Raw genomic sequence first — 15,186 nt, forward strand, 5'->3', positions numbered from 1 at the left:
GAATTTTTTTTCAAAAGAAATAGGAATGAGGCGAGATCTCGGTAAGCGGGCTAGCCCGGTCAACCGGGATCATATGAAGAGGCCTTAAGGCGGACAGTAAATCTGGTACCGAGGGTGTCTGTATTCCTGTGTCAATGAACAAAAAAATACCTGAATCATGATGTCATTTATTCATTAGGCTTAAAAGATAACATTACATTTATTTTACAGTACATGTCACAATTCTGCCATGTTTTTGCTTCTGCTTTTCCCACGAAAAAGTGCGAACACAGGCTTTTCATAGAAGTACTTTTGCCTCGACTATTTTGTGAGTCGGAATGACAGCAAAATAATGCTGAAAACGGGATAACATTGCGTAGTCATAGGTTCTTAATTAATTTTTTCTTTAGAACAATTCATTTCATGTAGTTTGTTGCAATTCAGGAGCAAAGGTTTTAACATCGATAGCTATCGATGATTTCAAAAACCGAAAAGAAAAAAAACCTATTTTTATGGTCCGTAATATAGTCTATTCACGATAATATTAAATCCCGTCAAAGCCTTTGACGAAAATAAACAAGGAAACTTCGTCAAAATTCTGTGCAGCCCCAGTGGACCTGTGGAAAAAAAGTGCGCTTGCGTACAGGAAACCTTCACCGACCTTCTGTTTCCTTGGTAACCAGATTTGTCCCAGATTTCCCTGCACCAAAGGGTTTCTAAAGGTTGCGCCGCAAACTGATTTTCTGAAGAACCGGTAGGCAACGTGTCGCAGGTTAAAATTAGTAGGTGAATTGAATTCACCGAGTTTTTAAGACCTGAAAAAATGGCAAAATCTAAAGGAAAAATAGAGTTACAGGTTAGTGAATTTCATTTTGTGTAGTAATCCTCGAAGTCAGACTTGCTGGCGTTTGCAGTGTAGTTAAAAATTTACACAAACTTTATAATCTTAACTTTGTTAGAGTAGTTTTGTCCTTCAGTTTGAGTTTTTCATTGACTGAGTTTCTTTTAGAATGTAAAAGTCAACAAACTTTGCATTTGACATTATTAATATTGAGTCGTTATTCTGAACAAGAGAAAGCATTGACGTGAGAAGTGAATTGTAAACAGCTCTATTACATTCTCTCAGTATGATAGTCACCCACTCACTTGTCTTCATGGCTACATGCAGTTTGACAGGCAGTTCCTCATACTTTAACTGCTGCTTTCAATCCAAGAAGTCTTTACAAAATTGACCTCGTTCTTTAATTAATTAAGTTTAGGGCCCTACAGTGCTAGAATCAAAGTTAAGAATTTGAGCTTAAAGCCTAATCAGAATTCATCTCTATTATTCTAGGCGTGTGAACTAAACAAATTTATTTTCCAATCTGAGCTGTCATCATTCCTTCCTCGCTAAGGAAACGATATTGTTGTTTGTTTTAAACCCTTTCGAAGTGAGTCTTCTCGTTTCGGGAGGTCAAGCAGTGCTCACTTTTTACACACAAGTCATTCCACGAGTAACACTTCTACAAAATTAGTTTTCCTGCCATTTACTAAAATCGATCAATGTTGACATAGCCGTATGAAATATTTATAATCTGGTGCCTGTTGAGAACTGATAAAAGGCTCGATAAACATTAACTATCTGTGGTTAGTTATGAATATAATTAAGCGATATCTTGGAGACCATTTTGTATCCAAGTGATCGAATCCAATATGGCGTACATCAAGAAGAATCCCGATGCGCAAAGACCTTTGCAGGCAAGGCCTTCATTGATGTTATAATCATGAAATAACTATGACTTGCTACGCAGATAGCGGTTAATTCTGGAAAGCATTAGCTATAAGCGTCATATCGGTGATTTTATGTTGCTATGGATCAGATACTCCGGCATATATAATTCCGCCTTGTTTTGTTTTGGGTTATGAGTTCAAAGTTGACTTACTAGCATTGATGCATATTATTTGGCTGAGTATCCAGCGCTATCGAATGATTTCATATTAGCAAATGAACTTCTGTTCTATCGGGGATATTTTCGAGAATAAGCTCGATTTTCGGTAATTGTTTGTAGTTGAGCAAGGCATTTCTGCAAGGTTACAGATGTTACATATTAAGTCCCTTGATTGTTTTTCTGTTCCGTGTACAGTCAGCTTCCAAGAGACTAATACGTATTGCAGTAGCTGCTGATTGCTTCCTGTTCCATTTAATTCTAGATTCTTGGTTCTGAAAGATCACCTTTTGGCTATGCAGGACCTTTAAGAATCAGGCCAGGTTCCTGAAAATGCTGAACTTTTTCAAAAAATGTGTAGAACGTAAACCTCAAATTTTTGTTTTTATTTACACGATCTAACATTAACAACAAAGGACAGTATTTCTAACTATGTACGTATTGTACCTTTCATTCATACTACAAACATGCATGTGCCAGTGTGGTGATCCCATTGCGGAGTTGATTGTGATGTCAATTTTATTTTTTTTACCCTTTATTACAAGGAGAAAAGTTACCCTTTTGCTAGGCCCAGTAGCTTGAGAATTCAAACTGGGGGCCTTTTACTTCAAAACGTTGAACAACGTTACTTTTAATTTTTCTTCTTAAATGCTTTAATAAGCAACTGACCATTCGATCTTTTATGGCCAAACACAGTTATTAAGCGTGATAGGTCACTATTACTACGAAAATCTGAGTTGCAACTGTAGTGACTACGATGAATTTAACCTGCATAAAGCCAATGCTCCTGGATGCTTACTAGTGTCTGATAAATACAGGATGTCTGTTTAATACACTAGTTCTGAAATGAATTGTAGAGTAATGGTTTATTTTTAAGCCTTGCGTATCTCTTCATTTGTTATACCTACATTTCATTACACTTTCAGTAGTTCATAAATGTTGATAGTTTGTAATCATTATTCACGAACTATAACAAAGAAAATTTGTTTTACAGAAAGTCATAAAAGTTCAGGCTTTTAGAACTGTAGACTTAGTAATGTGATAATCTAAACAAAAAATGTGTTCTACAAGCAGTGGAAGTGTCCATTTAATACAGGTTTTGCGTGACAAAAATAATTAAGGCTTTATTTTGGTGTTTACATCAGATTCTGCTAATAAATTATACTGACTGTATCAGGGTCTGCTGATCATGAGTGCAGGTTTTAAATGTGCAGTTCCAGAAAAAATCCATATCACCCCATGGAAGGTCATCAGAAATTCCTGGGGAGAGCGGGGGTCTTAGGCCCTGTTCAGACTAGGTGCCCATGCCAGAGCTCTGTGCCCGGGCACTAAAAAGGACGTTGTTCAGACTCCCTGGTGCCCAAGGAGCAATCATTTTCTCCTTCGTCACTTTAGCGCCCGCCATTTTGTTTGCTGTATCGTAAGGAGGCATGAGGAAAAAACCTGGGAACTGTCAAAATCCTGTTCACACCAGTGCCCTCGCCCAGGAACAGTGCCCGAGTACTACCTTTGGAGGTGGTGCCCGTGCTCGGACACGGTGCCCAGAGTTTTGCTCAGGCACCGACAAAAAGCTCTGTTCAGACTAGTGCCTATATATGCCTGAGAACCGGGAACGGGCACCTAGTCTGAACGGGGCTTTAAAAGTCAAAATTTTTGAAGCAATTAAGTATGAAGCTAAACTGGAATTTCCTGGGGGGATGGAGGGAGGGGGGTGCACAACAAAAAACCTTCTGTGAGGGGGAGTATGGATATTTTCTGGGACTGCACAATATGGCAAGGAAATTTGGAACTTAAGCTGTTGTTTTATTAAGGTGGCACCATACCATTCCTTCAGTTTTCACTGGTAGTAAAAAAAATTCTGTGCATATGTTTGGCCAATAACTACAATTTTCGCTTTTGCCATTTTTTGCAGTCGTCCATGAATAATTCTCCCTAAGATTTTTTTGAGTACAAATACACGCTAAATCCCAACATTAAGCCAATTTTCAGAAAAATTCACTGCAGAAAACTCCTTAAAATAGCCTTACTTTTCAGGCTAAAACTGGCCTAGCTTGTTTTGCATGTCAGCATAATGAAAATTCACATATCACTTAGAAAACTGCGCGCGCTCGTGCCATTTTAGTACCCAGTTGCCGTGCGCCAAATAACTGTATGGAGTCACCTTAAGAGACAGTCGCCACTTAATATGCCTGGGGACTGTGTAATACAGGTTTCACTAAACAATATTAACAGCTTTGAACAGCTATATGTAGCTCCATTATACTGCATTTATCTGCTGCCATGATTCCTCACAATTGGTTGCTGAAGAGTGGCCTTTTTGAAATAACCAATCACAGATGATCAAGTACTTATTCATAAAATCTGGATTTTAGGCCTTACATGTACTTGCAGAATTTTGGGCTGCCATTTAGAAATAAGAAGGAAATTTTTTTCAGTGCGAAAAATAACAAAAGTTTAGTTTTTCTATGCAAATAACCATCTGCTTAGTATCGATATTATAATAAGTAAGAAGTAACCCTTTTAGTAAAGCATTGGGAATCTGTCATGTCTTGTGAGTTCTCCAGTTTGCTACCAAGTTAATTTTCTCCAGTGAACTACTTAGTAGTGATTAATAACATTAGAGACCTTTAGATTCTAGTACGAGTACGAGTACGACTACGAGATTTGACCTCGAGTTTTTAGCGAAATACTAAGAACAGATATATCACAGCAAGTTTCATTTCACTCTTTACGAACGACGAACTTGACGCAGTTGGTTTGAATGATGATAGTGAAGTCCTTTCGTGTTTCCAAAAAGACGAGATCACCTACGTTTCGAGGAATCGTTTTCGCCACTACGATGTTCTCACGAAAACTCGTAGTAAAATGACGACAGCTATCACGTTTTCCCGCCAAAATGACACTGGTTCACGCGCGCGCGCTCTTTGTCTATTGGAGAAACTCGTAGTCGTACTCGTACTCGTACTAGAATCTAAAGGTCTCTATTAAGGACGGTGTTTACTTTTGTTACTGCACATACGTTCTGGGCATCTCAAGATACTTGGGTTTCCTATAGGTCAGGTTCCTACTTGTACAAGGTTTAAAACTGTGCAGAGAAAGCAGAACTTATAAAGACAGTGCTCTTGGTATCCAAAAAGAAAATTGGGGGTAGCCATGCATTTTTCAGAGATAGTAAAGCTTCGATGCCATACAGTGCTTTATATTTTACTGCTTTTTTGAATTACAATGTATTGTTGCTTAATTATCTCTGAAAAATTTGTGCTTACCCCCAATTTTCTTTCTGGATTCCAACAGCCCTTGCTAAAATATGCTTTTCCTGCGTAGTCATAAACCATGCAAAAATACTTCTGTATTTGTAGGTACTGCCTTAACATTTATGCAAAATTGATAAATGAAACACATGTGAAGTATAATAGGAATAGTCAAAAAGGCTGCCAGCAAACAATGTAACTTTGTGTTGTGGAAAACAGTGTCTGATACCTATACTGTATAAATCTACTTTCTGTAACCCAGGAACTTTCTATGAGCTTAGGAAATTATTCCAGAAAGTAAGTATTAGAATTTGAAAGTTTGATAATTTTCGAAACTTAAAAAACCATAGATGCGCATTTTACCTTGATAACCTTTGAGTTTCTGAAAGATGTGGATACCAGTTGGCAGGTTAAAAGTTTAAGAAAAATGGTAACAGTTTTAATAATTCTTTAAAACATGTTTTGACAGCTCTAGCTTCTGCCATCTTCGGTTTAAATTGTAAAGTAAAAAGCTGAAATTAATAATTACTACATGCAGGTACAAACCCTAACAAGAAAAGAAAAAACTGTAACAGAATAATAAATAATACGTGTTTCTTTTTAAAGGTTGAAATTAAAACGCAAGATCAGTGGGATGAACTGTTATCAAAGGAAGGATTGATAGGTAAGTATATACACTAACAGTGTATAAAATTGATCTAATATTTCCAAAATACATCATCAGTGTATTATATCCAAGGGATGTCTCAGTTTATACCACTTTATAACCTGGTATTTTTGTGTAGTAGGTTTTTATTGTAATCATTATTATTATTTTGTTGAATGCTAGTGAAGCATGTGTACCTTCAAGTTGTGAGTGTCATTAATGCTGTCATCTTTGTTGTCTGAGCAAACCTTCTTTTTTACACAGTTGTAGATGCTTATTCGGCTTGGTGTGGTCCATGCAAAGCCATTGTCAGTTCTTTCAAGAGAATAAAGAATGAACTAGGAGATGACTTGCTTGTATTCGCTACAGTGAGTATTGCTGAATATAGTTGTCTGGTCTTGAAGGTACACGGCCCTAAAACAAACTGAAATACAGTATAAATTTGTGAACTACTTTTATGGATCTTGAGCAGAAAAAAAAATTTTCTTCACAAGTTGCCTTGTAGGATCTTTGATTCTCAATGGTTCAGAGTATGCTCTGACATGCATCACCCACTTTAACTGCAGAGTAATGTGCAAAAACTGTGTTGGTGTCAGTCTTTAAGGACGGTGCCAACTTTTGTTACTGCGCATACGTTCTGCGCATCTTGGGATACTCGGGTTTCCTATGGGTGATGCCTACTAACACAGGGAATTTTTTGCGTGGTTTAAAACTATGTGGAGAAAGCAGAACTTAGCAAGTGCTCTTGGAATCCAAAAAGAAAATTTGGGGATAACCATGCATTTTTCAGAGATAATAAAGCTTCAATTTGGAAAAAAAACGCCATACATTGCTTTGTTTTTTACTGTTTTTTAGAATAATTGTTTATCTCTAAAAAATGCGTGTTACCCCCCAATTTTCTTTTTGGATTTCAATAGCCCTTACCAAGATCTGCTTTCCCCACATCTACAGTCATAAACCACATAAAAGTACTTCTTTATTAGTAAGCAATGTCCTTGAACCTTTCCAAAAGAGGTACATGTAGCTATGATAAGAAAGTTCTCTTTTAGGTGATGAAATCAATAGAGAAGTATTTTCCAATACACCCCCCCCCCCCCCTAATTCAAGTACAGTGTGTTATGATCTGCTTCTTAGACTCATTTTTTGATATCTGCATTTGTTTCTTTTTTTGAAGGCTGAAACAGATTCCAATGAATCTTTAAAAAGTTACAGAATGAAAAGTCAACCAACATTCCTGTTTTATGCTGTAAGTACAGTGATCCATCTAGAAATTTGGGTTTATAGTGAGTACTGGGGCTCACCACACTATAAGTAGTCAATGAGTCCAACACCTGTAAGTCACAGTCTCTATTGGATCAAAAATACTGTGAGCATTTTTACTCAACCTTTATTAAAACTGTGAATAGTTTAAATGGTTTGATTGTAATTTATTTTACATACTGATGTGTCAACCTTTGTTAATTTATTTATAAACTTCTTAAACAAAATAGAAGTTTAAAGTAAGTTTATATTACTTACTGTACAGTACAGTGTGTAACTTACGACTGAATTAACCAATAAAAGGTGCAAACATTTACACTATATACATGTACAGTAGTTACTGAGAAAGTAGTAGTTATCTGTTGAACTGATAAGAGTGTATACAATATGCGAGCCAGCGAGGCATGCAAGGCAGATGTGCGAGGCATGAACAAAACATCCGAGGCACGAACAACCCCAACATAAACTGCTAACCTTTAAGCTAACCGGGGAGCTATTTAAGCTAACCTGAGTGCTATTTAGGCTAACCGGAGTGTTTTTTAAGTTAACCTGAGTGCCTCACACGTCTGCCTTGCATGCCTTGCATGCCTCGCTGGCTCGCAGAATGTGCATCCCCAACTGATAACAGCATGTCAAGTTAGGTTTTGAGGTAGTGATTCTCAGTTTAAAAAGATGCACCTATCTTGTTCCCTATATATCTTCATTGGTAGTCTGTTGTCATTCGTTTGAATTTCAAAACAGAAAGGTCAGCTGTTGTGATCGATCCTCACAGGGTTTGGCTTTCCTTTTGTTGGGGTACTGTTCAGTGATTTCTACGCTGTGACTGCTGATCATGTTATAATTAAATAATATTACAAATTTTAAAGTCTGTTGGTTACGTTATGAGGCAATATTATGAGGCAAGAGGGCTTTCAAGAGTGCGTGCAATATTAGTTTTAAAGAATTTTGATATATGGAGAAAAAGTGGTCACAAATGTGATACATGTAGTTTTGGCAGAAAACCGGTGTTACATGTATATCCAGATGGATGTGGCTGGAACTCATTATTTAGACATGAAAGTAAACTGTACGGCTAAAAATTTGCCCTTTAAATAATTATTGGCACTTTCAACCTCCATAATGCTTTTCAAATTTATTCTTGTCTTTTATGTTGCCATGCTGTTTGATATATATGTAACACACAACCCACAATTCCATGGTTCACTCTTAGAAAGGTTATGGCTTCATTTAATTTCAATACAATGCCTTTTATTTAAACACAATGAAAGTTAAAGCTGTTGCTTGTGGGGCTGTGTTATAAAGTTAAAACGACAATTTAAACGCTAATTTACATTTGCAAAAAAAAGAAAACTTATTCAATTCAGGCTAATTGCGCTAAATGTTTAATAAACTTACAGAAGGAGAGATTTCCAATTGAGTGTAGTAAAACCAAAACTAATGAAAGTACTTACTCTGGTCAATCGCAATAGATGTAAACAACACAACAAACCAATCAGAATTTGAAGCAAATACATGTAACTGGCGCCAAGAACAAGCAGACACGTGTGTCGGTTTTGTTTGAGAAAGTGGGGCAAATTTTGTTGACCAATCACAGAGCGTAGTAATGCAAAACCAAAGCAATACCAAAGATAACACCAAATGGTCTGAATAGCAATTATAACAAATATAATCAAACTTTTCAATGAAGGATAATAAATTATTATGTCAATGTAGGCATTGAAATTTAATGTATTCAATTTTTACAGAAATTATTTGCTATATGATTGTAATATTTTAGTGTAATTTTTTTTAAGGGTGGCATTCTTGTTAATGTTGTGAGAGGATGTAATTGCCCCTTGCTGATCAAGACTATACGTAGTGAACTGGAGAAAGAACACAAAGTTATGGATGGGTTAAATGAACGAGTTCCAGTAAGTGGTCATATTGTGCAGTAGCCATATTATTTGTGCCTTAATTGTGCGTGTGAACTGTGTTAAATTGAAATTGACAACTAGATACATGTATTTTCAGTTGTTGGTTTCAGTTTAAAATTCTGTTACTAATAGATCCTGTTGTAAAGAAAACCTGGATGTCTGGCTTTGGTGCTGGTCAACGTAACCTCAAAATGTTGCTTTGTTCATATAATTGCGTCAAACAAAATGCTTAACTTTAGAAGAGAACATCATTTTTCATGGAACAAGTGACATTTTTGATGCTTTGGCTACAATCTGCCAAGATATTTATAGCTAGAAGAAAACATCTGCAGCTCTGAGTTGCCAATTTGTGGAAGAAATTTATTTATACACAGTTAGATGTAAAGTTAAAAGCTTGTGGCAGTGTAATCAGACAAACAATTTTTTTTAAAACAGAACAGAAACTCTTTAAATACCAACTGGCGGCCCGGAGGCTTACCAGTTGGCTACGTATATTGAGTTAACTCATGAGTCAATGCGTATGGGTTAACTTAAAATTATATAATAAATTTTACAGTGTAGAACAGCATGCTCTTGGAAGCCATAAGGGTTTATTAATCAAGGATTATAAATTACATGCAAGGGCTAGAAATCAATACATGCAAATTAAATAATTGATAATTAATGCTACACTACAGTTTGTTGATCAAGAAGCTATGAAAGAGCCTGTGTTGGATGAGAAAAAAGATGAAGAAGAAGAAGCTGAAGAAGAGGAAGAGGAATTAGGTAAGGTAACTAGCATAAGTCAAAGATGAGGGAGTGCATTTGATGATCTCAATCCCTCTTTCTCCTTTGCCAAGTTGGTGATGATGTCATCCGCCCTTGCAAAATCTGCAGGGGGTGCCAGATACTCATCCCAAGATCCACTTGTTGATCGATCGACTGTCCCATACAATTCCAACTCCAATCTGTATTAGGAGTGTGTTCTTTCGACGTTAAACACAATTAATAATAATTAATGAGCACTGATCGATGACTTCATGTAGCAACACTAGGCTTGTCACTCAAAAACACTTGGCTGCCCACAGAACAGAACAGAGCAGGTTGAAATATTTTGGCCCCTTTATGAAAATGCAGATGAGATACATGTATTTAATAACTTACTGTAAAGTTTGGAAGGCAACCCCCCTTAAATAGTCCCCAAATCTAGACACTAATACATTTAATCCTTCTTCAGGCCATGCATCTAGTTAAGTCAAAACATGTTTAAATAATTTTAAGTTTAATCTAAGGCCCTTTAATTAATTTAAACCTGGTAATCAGCTGCTGAAGTTTAACTTCTAGTAAATACAATCATATAAACTTATTTTTGTACATTATTTTTGTTAAGCTGAGAGGATGACTAAAACCAGAAGCATGAAGTTAGTAACAAAGCCAGATCAGGAAGGTAGATAGTCTGTAGTTAGCTATAGTGAACAGATATAGCTTAATGTAAGGATCATGAGAAGATCATTTTACAGTGCGATGTGCCTTACCCTGGCCATCAAACAAATTTTTTTTTACAAGTAAGCCAATCACGATATCTTCCTCCTCGTTCATAAAATATAAAATGACATGTTTTCAATAATTTGTTGTTGCATCACTTGCCTGTTGGACTTTGCTAATCAAATACAACTTGTAAAAAAAGTTTGTTGGGTGGCCACGGTAAGGTGCGTTGCACTGTAAAAGTGCCTGACACAACATGTGCATGGCAAAAAGGGCAAAATGTGGAATTATTTCAGGAACCCAATACAATTTAACTTTTCTCAGAAATCTGACAGAAAAAAGATGTGTGGCAATACGTGTAGATCAGTGCTGGACACTACTAAGGAAGCATATAGTTGCATTTTTGCTTATTCATTTGACTCTACTTACATGTAATTTCTTCTTAATTAACACACTGTGAAAAGGAAATTTGTTATTTTTTTCAGATGGAACTCTCTTTAATTGAGGGAGACATGTTTCAAGTTCAATAATTAGTTTTTATTTATTTAAAATATGGTTGTTGTTGTAGTGGAGCTACCCAAGCAGGTCACTGTTGCTATCATCAAACCTGACGCTGTTCAAGCTGGACTTGTTGATGAGATTATACAAAAGGTATTTATTAATTACTGCATGTGTATGCATGATTGTAGTTATAAACTAAATAATAACGGAAAAGTTTTGAGAAGTACTTACTCTGTGCAGTCAATTGCAAACTTGTTGGTGTTTAAAGTTAACCAAGATGTTTACTGTTTGTGATTGTGATTATGAATTTGTTGATGAGATAATCCCCCAAGATATATATTGCATACACGAATTAGTGTGGACTTGTCATCAAATGCATACAAGCTGAAGAGATGGCAATGACATTGCATTTGTTGGACAAGGGATGGCACAGTGGTGAGACCAAGAACACACATCGTCCACCAATTTGGCATTATTAACCAGGCAACCTACTGCAAGCACAGTTGTAGATTTACTCAGAAACCCTCTTCATTAATAATTATTTCACCCAAAATCTGGCTTTCACGCAATCAACTCAGCACTCGTCAGACGTTTGGTATTACTGTAAGAAACAATCCATAAAATAACAAGTACAATAATTTATTAATGCTGCTGGGAAAGAATAGTGGGAGCAGGGATGGCGCAGTGGTGAGAGCACTCGCCTCCCACCAATGTGCCCCGGGGTTTGATTCCTGGTCTCGGTGTCATATGTGCTCATATATGCTCCGAGGGTTTTTCTCCGGGTACTCCGGTTTTCCTCCTTCCACAAAAACCAACATTTCCAAATTCCAATTCGACCTGGAAACAGTGGAGAGAAGAGCCACTCCATGAATTCCACCGAAATTCCTATTTATTTTATTTATTTATTTATTTATTTATTTATTTATTTATTTAATTGTTTATTTTAGTGTTTATCATAGCATCACGCAAATTGTATATAAATTATATACTGTATATATATTTATTTGCTGAAGAAAAATTGCTGGCTAATAATTGTGGTAGGCTTCTTTATAAATTGATTTTATTAACAGCGCAGACATGGTTTACATACAACTGAGCACATAAAATAATTCCTGGTCACAATTTTTGTGCTATTTGTCGCCCTGTTTGGTGTGTCAAATTTCCATTTTCCCCTTTAGGTATTTTTGTAGTTATGAAAATGCACTATTTAATAGTAAACTTGTCAAAAATATTCAAGATGAATGCTGACAATTTTGTGTTCCTTGCAGGTTGAAGAGTCAGGAATGGAGGTTCTTAAAAAGGAGGAAAAAGTGTTGTCAAAGGAAGAGGCTGCTGAGTTTTACAAACAGCATGAAGGATCTGAACACTTTGATCAACTTGTTGAATTTATGTCAAGGTATTAATACCTTGTTTTAGTGGAAGTTAATTCCTTTTTTATACTGAAACATTATATGTACATTGTACATCCTAAATAAGAAACAGATGGGATACGTGCATACATTATGTATAATTATACTTGATTACTGATGACTGATCCAAAGGAATTGTGTGGGGTTAATAGGCCATTTCCGAGTTGCTGTGAACCTCATTGTGAACGCGAGGCTAAGTGCAAAGCTTTTCATCTGAAAATGAGTTTTGTTTGCATATGAATGAAAACTTATTTTTATAATAAAAACCTTGCACTTAGCTATAGCCTTGCTTTTACAATGAGGTTCAAAACAACTCAGAAATGGCCTATTGGACCCACTGCAGTCAAAACTCATTAACTGGTTTGATCAATTTATAAAGATCAATGCAATTGTATTATGGAAGGGACATTAGACAAGAACTGGTTTAAATTTCCTTCTTCTTCTTCAGCTTAGTTTCCTTCTGGATACCAAATTGTGATTATGTGGATGATGTACATGTACATGTAGGCCATCTGTATGAATTTTTATACAGAATGTAAATCAGTATAAATAAAAATCTTAATCTATGTTCTTTGTAAATAGTTATCATCATCATCATCATCATCATCATCATTGTCGTCGTCCTCGTCATCATCATCATCATCATCATTGTCGTCGTCATCATCATCATCATCATCATCTATTTTTTAATCATCATGTTGTTTAATTTTTCCTGTAGTTGTCACCTCATTGCTCTTGACCTGTCCGTTTCATGTTTTTATTAAATGTATTTTCAGTGGCCCTTGCATGACTCTTGTGCTCAGCAAAGCTGGTGATTTGCCAGATGCTGGTCAGGGTACCATAGACTATTTCCGTGATCTGATTGGACCAAAAGATGTCAACATTGCCAAGGAAGAGGCTCCCACAAGGTGATCATGCAATTAATATTATTTGTAGTGAAAGGCAGAACCAATAGAATTCCTATTTAAGGAAGTTTGACAAGCTTAGAACCAGCTTTACTTAAGTTAGAGCACTACCGTATATACCTGGAGACTGAACTGCAAAGTTAAGTATTTATTATAATTTTAGTTTGTCTTCAATAGTGATTGCCATTTTGAGAGTAATTAGCATGGCTGTCAGTGATTAGTAGCCATTAGCTGGTTATTTAAAGGCTGGCAACTATGGTAGCGATACTCATGCACTCCTGTGCTGTTGTGGATGAACCACATAGCACCTCCAGTAGCCTTGATGGTAGAGATAGCTAATGAAACTTGACTTTGTGGGGAGCCCAGAATCATGTACAGTAGTGCATACACTGGTTGTTCTTTGATAAATTTTATGAATTGAGGTTGACGGATATTAAGAAAGAACAGACTTCAACTGAGTGTGGTAAACCAAAACCAAAGTAATTACTCCGGCCAATCACAACAGATATAAACAGTACAATAGATCAGTTTTGAAGCAAATATATGTAGCTGGTGCCAAATGTGGGAAAAGGCATGTGCGAGCAAGCCAGGATTGGTTTTAATTTTTCTTCTCATTGGTTGAAAAAGTGTCACAAGTTTTGCTAACCAATCACAGCGTAGCAAAGCAAATTAATAGGATGACTTTCAACACTCAATTGAAAAGTGTTCTATGTTGTTTTATTGTTACAGCCTTAGAGCCCTTTATGGCACTGACACCGTGATGAATGCAGTCCATGGCTGTGACTCTGCTGAAAGTGCAGCAAGGTAAGTCAATCAACTGTATTAACAGCAAATCAACAGCTGACAGTAAAGGCTCAGTCTAAGATAATTTTTTTTTAATTGTGTCAGAAATCAGAAAGACCAATTTTTAAAATGATACAGTAAGGTGAAGCTGAAAAACCTTCATAGGGGATATGGATCCCCTATGCAACAACACATTCAAAAAACATCCATTCAGAAAACGATTTGTGAATTTCCCTCACCATTTTCTGAGAAATTATGAATGAATCATGGCAAATGAAACAAGCTACATGTAGATGGCTGAATCTTTGTTTGAATAGCTTATGCATGTATGCATAGTGCAGTGAAATCCTTATAGATGTTTCCATTTTAGGAAGTTAGAAATGCAACAGTATTTACTCAATAAATTAATTTCTAGTTTGTGTGGCAAAGTTTCCCACACCTTTTTCAGATCAGGGCCAGGTCATGTTTGGGGAATGTAAAGAACATTTCCTGACAATTCAGTCATTTTTGAGAAAAATCTTGTTGAGCCACAGCAGGGATTGGAAATTCCGAGGAGTGTATGGTCCTCAAAGGACAACAAATTATAAGGAAAGTATATCATTATAAAAAGAAATTGGAATTTCCATGGGGGAGGGGGGGCAGGCGCAGATATTTTCTGGAACTAGACACTGTAAAATGATGCTAATCAAAGGTGACCAAATTCAACATTTTAAACTGAGTTTGATGTTTTAGTCTGTGTATTCAAAAGAGTAATTGTTACATTTTATCCAAAACATAATTAACTTTTATCATAAGTTTTTGATAAGTGACTCCCAAATTTTAACACTATCCTCTTTTAAGTGCTACATTAAGAATTAAAGTAAAAAAAGTCCACCAAGCTAAAGCTCCATGTTGCATTTTTGAGTAACTAAATTCTGGTTGTAGTTATCCTTCATTTATTGTTTGTGTTGTAGGGAGCTTGCCTTCTTTTATCCCGACTTTGTGGCTCCTACCGTAATTCAGAAGAGGAAAAAGAAACGTTTACAGAGAACTCTTGCCTTGATAAGACCAGATGCACTGCAAACACGTAAAGGTAACTTGATCAGTTCCCTACCATTTTGATGTTATTCTTATTATTATAATAGCTATAAGTAGTAGAATGTGCACTGAG

The 15,186-nt window shown here is 36.2% G+C and overlaps 1 protein-coding gene across 4 annotated transcripts in view; it reads left to right on the forward strand.

Annotated features, from left to right (window-relative positions):
• Positions 1-678: 678 nt before the first annotated feature.
• The window catches only part of LOC146481232 (thioredoxin domain-containing protein 3 homolog), a 40,653-nt gene continuing 26,145 nt past the window's right edge, over positions 679-15,186 (forward strand). The window contains exons 1-12 of one of the 4 annotated variants that reach the window (XM_085108893.1): positions 679-835; positions 5,762-5,819; positions 6,066-6,169; positions 6,976-7,047; positions 8,855-8,971; positions 9,652-9,739; positions 10,344-10,400; positions 11,007-11,089; positions 12,208-12,335; positions 13,125-13,256; positions 13,983-14,057; positions 14,990-15,108. In XM_085108893.1, coding sequence (XP_084965019.1) covers positions 803-835; positions 5,762-5,819; positions 6,066-6,169; positions 6,976-7,047; positions 8,855-8,971; positions 9,652-9,739; positions 10,344-10,400; positions 11,007-11,089; positions 12,208-12,335; positions 13,125-13,256; positions 13,983-14,057; positions 14,990-15,108 — 1,066 coding nt within the window. In that variant the 5' untranslated portion in view covers positions 679-802. Of the gene's footprint in view, positions 836-1,628; positions 1,717-5,761; positions 5,820-6,065; positions 6,170-6,975; positions 7,048-8,854; positions 8,972-9,651; positions 9,740-10,343; positions 10,401-11,006; positions 11,090-12,207; positions 12,336-13,124; positions 13,257-13,982; positions 14,058-14,989; positions 15,109-15,186 lie in introns of those variants that run through there. The other 3 variants (XM_085108892.1, XM_085108895.1, XM_085108894.1) reach the window with 3 other exon arrangements.

Source organism: Pavona decussata, unplaced genomic scaffold (assembly GCF_977016875.1).
Source record: "Pavona decussata unplaced genomic scaffold, jaPavDecu1.1 SCAFFOLD_51, whole genome shotgun sequence".
In the NCBI taxonomy this organism is placed as follows: domain Eukaryota; kingdom Metazoa; phylum Cnidaria; class Anthozoa; order Scleractinia; family Agariciidae; genus Pavona; species Pavona decussata.